General features: G+C 38.8%; 1 protein-coding gene across 1 annotated transcript; it reads right to left on the reverse strand.

Annotated features, from left to right (window-relative positions):
* Positions 1-214: 214 nt before the first annotated feature.
* LOC129894558 (uncharacterized) lies at positions 215-706 on the reverse strand. The gene has a single exon (XM_055970255.1). It carries the CDS (start codon positions 704-706, stop codon positions 215-217), a length of 492 nt encoding a protein of 163 aa, XP_055826230.1.
* Positions 707-1,130: the final 424 nt, after the last annotated feature.

The raw sequence follows: 1,130 nt of genomic DNA on the forward strand, positions 1-1,130 counted from the left end.
ATTACAGTTGGAAGAGGAATTATCAGGAACATTAGAAGGACCCTCGGACGAGCGAGCAACTAAGGCAGCGGAGGCACTTTGGGCTTCTTTCTTAGCACGGCCAGCCTCCTCAAAAGTGAGGATCAAACTGGCTTGATAAAATTGAGGCAACGTATCACGTTACCGAATAAGAGTGGCCACACTTGGTAAGGCTAACGACCAGTTGAAGAACTAGTCAATCATTAGCCACCAGAGAGCCGACATTCTTGAGTTGATCCGCTAGAGATTTGAGATGTTGACAATAGGCAGAAACATTTGGAAAATCTGCCATGTCGACAAGAGTGAAGTCGTACTCAAGAGTGATAGCACGAGAGTGTTTGTAATCCTGGAATATGTCACGCAAGCGATTCAAAGCCTCTATCGTCGTGGTGTCGGGTTCAAGAATTGTATGCAAAAGATCATGAGAAATAGTAGCATAGAGCCATTGGAGAGCGATGGCGTCCAAGGTGGACGACAGTTCTTTGTCATCCTCTTGTTGAGATGGTTTCTCCGTACCCGCTACTGGAGGAATAATATGATCAATCATCCGATGAGATCTTGCATGAATCTTAAAGAGTTCCGTCCATGTGGAATATTGTACGCTCTCCATTTCAAGAGTGATGAAAACATGATTCTTGATGTTGGATACAGCAAGAGCAGGATGAAAGGAAGATTTATAGTTAGACATGGTGATTAGAAAAGAGGAAGAGGAAGAGGACGGGGGTGGTGGTAGCAGGAATTCAAGAAGAAGAAGAAGGTCGGATCGTGCCCTAGAAATCTGATACCATGAAAGAGATTAATCCATTGATTTATTTTATTAACCTCGATAGTTTATATACACAAATACAAGAGTATAATTAGGCTATAATTAAGGAAACTAAATATCTCTATATTAGGAACTAAATAATCTAAATATCTCTATATTAGGAACTAAATATATACAATCTGTCAAAATATATTTTTATATATTCTAACAGATCTTTAATTGTTCTAGTATTTCTCCCTTTCAATTTTGTTGATTCACCATGGAACTAATTTAAATCTGTAGTATTTTTAACAATCATTTTAGCATGATTATTAGCGAGCATTTGCCAGCATAATTATTGGCCAAA

Source organism: Solanum dulcamara, chromosome 7, assembly GCF_947179165.1.
Source record: "Solanum dulcamara chromosome 7, daSolDulc1.2, whole genome shotgun sequence".
NCBI lineage: Eukaryota > Viridiplantae > Streptophyta > Magnoliopsida > Solanales > Solanaceae > Solanum > Solanum dulcamara.

Bases quoted from the DNA above. Each gene is read 5' to 3' on its own strand.
- LOC129894558 (XM_055970255.1), bottom strand. From the start codon at position 706: ATGTCTAACTATAAATCTTCCTTTCATCCTGCTCTTGCTGTATCCAAC.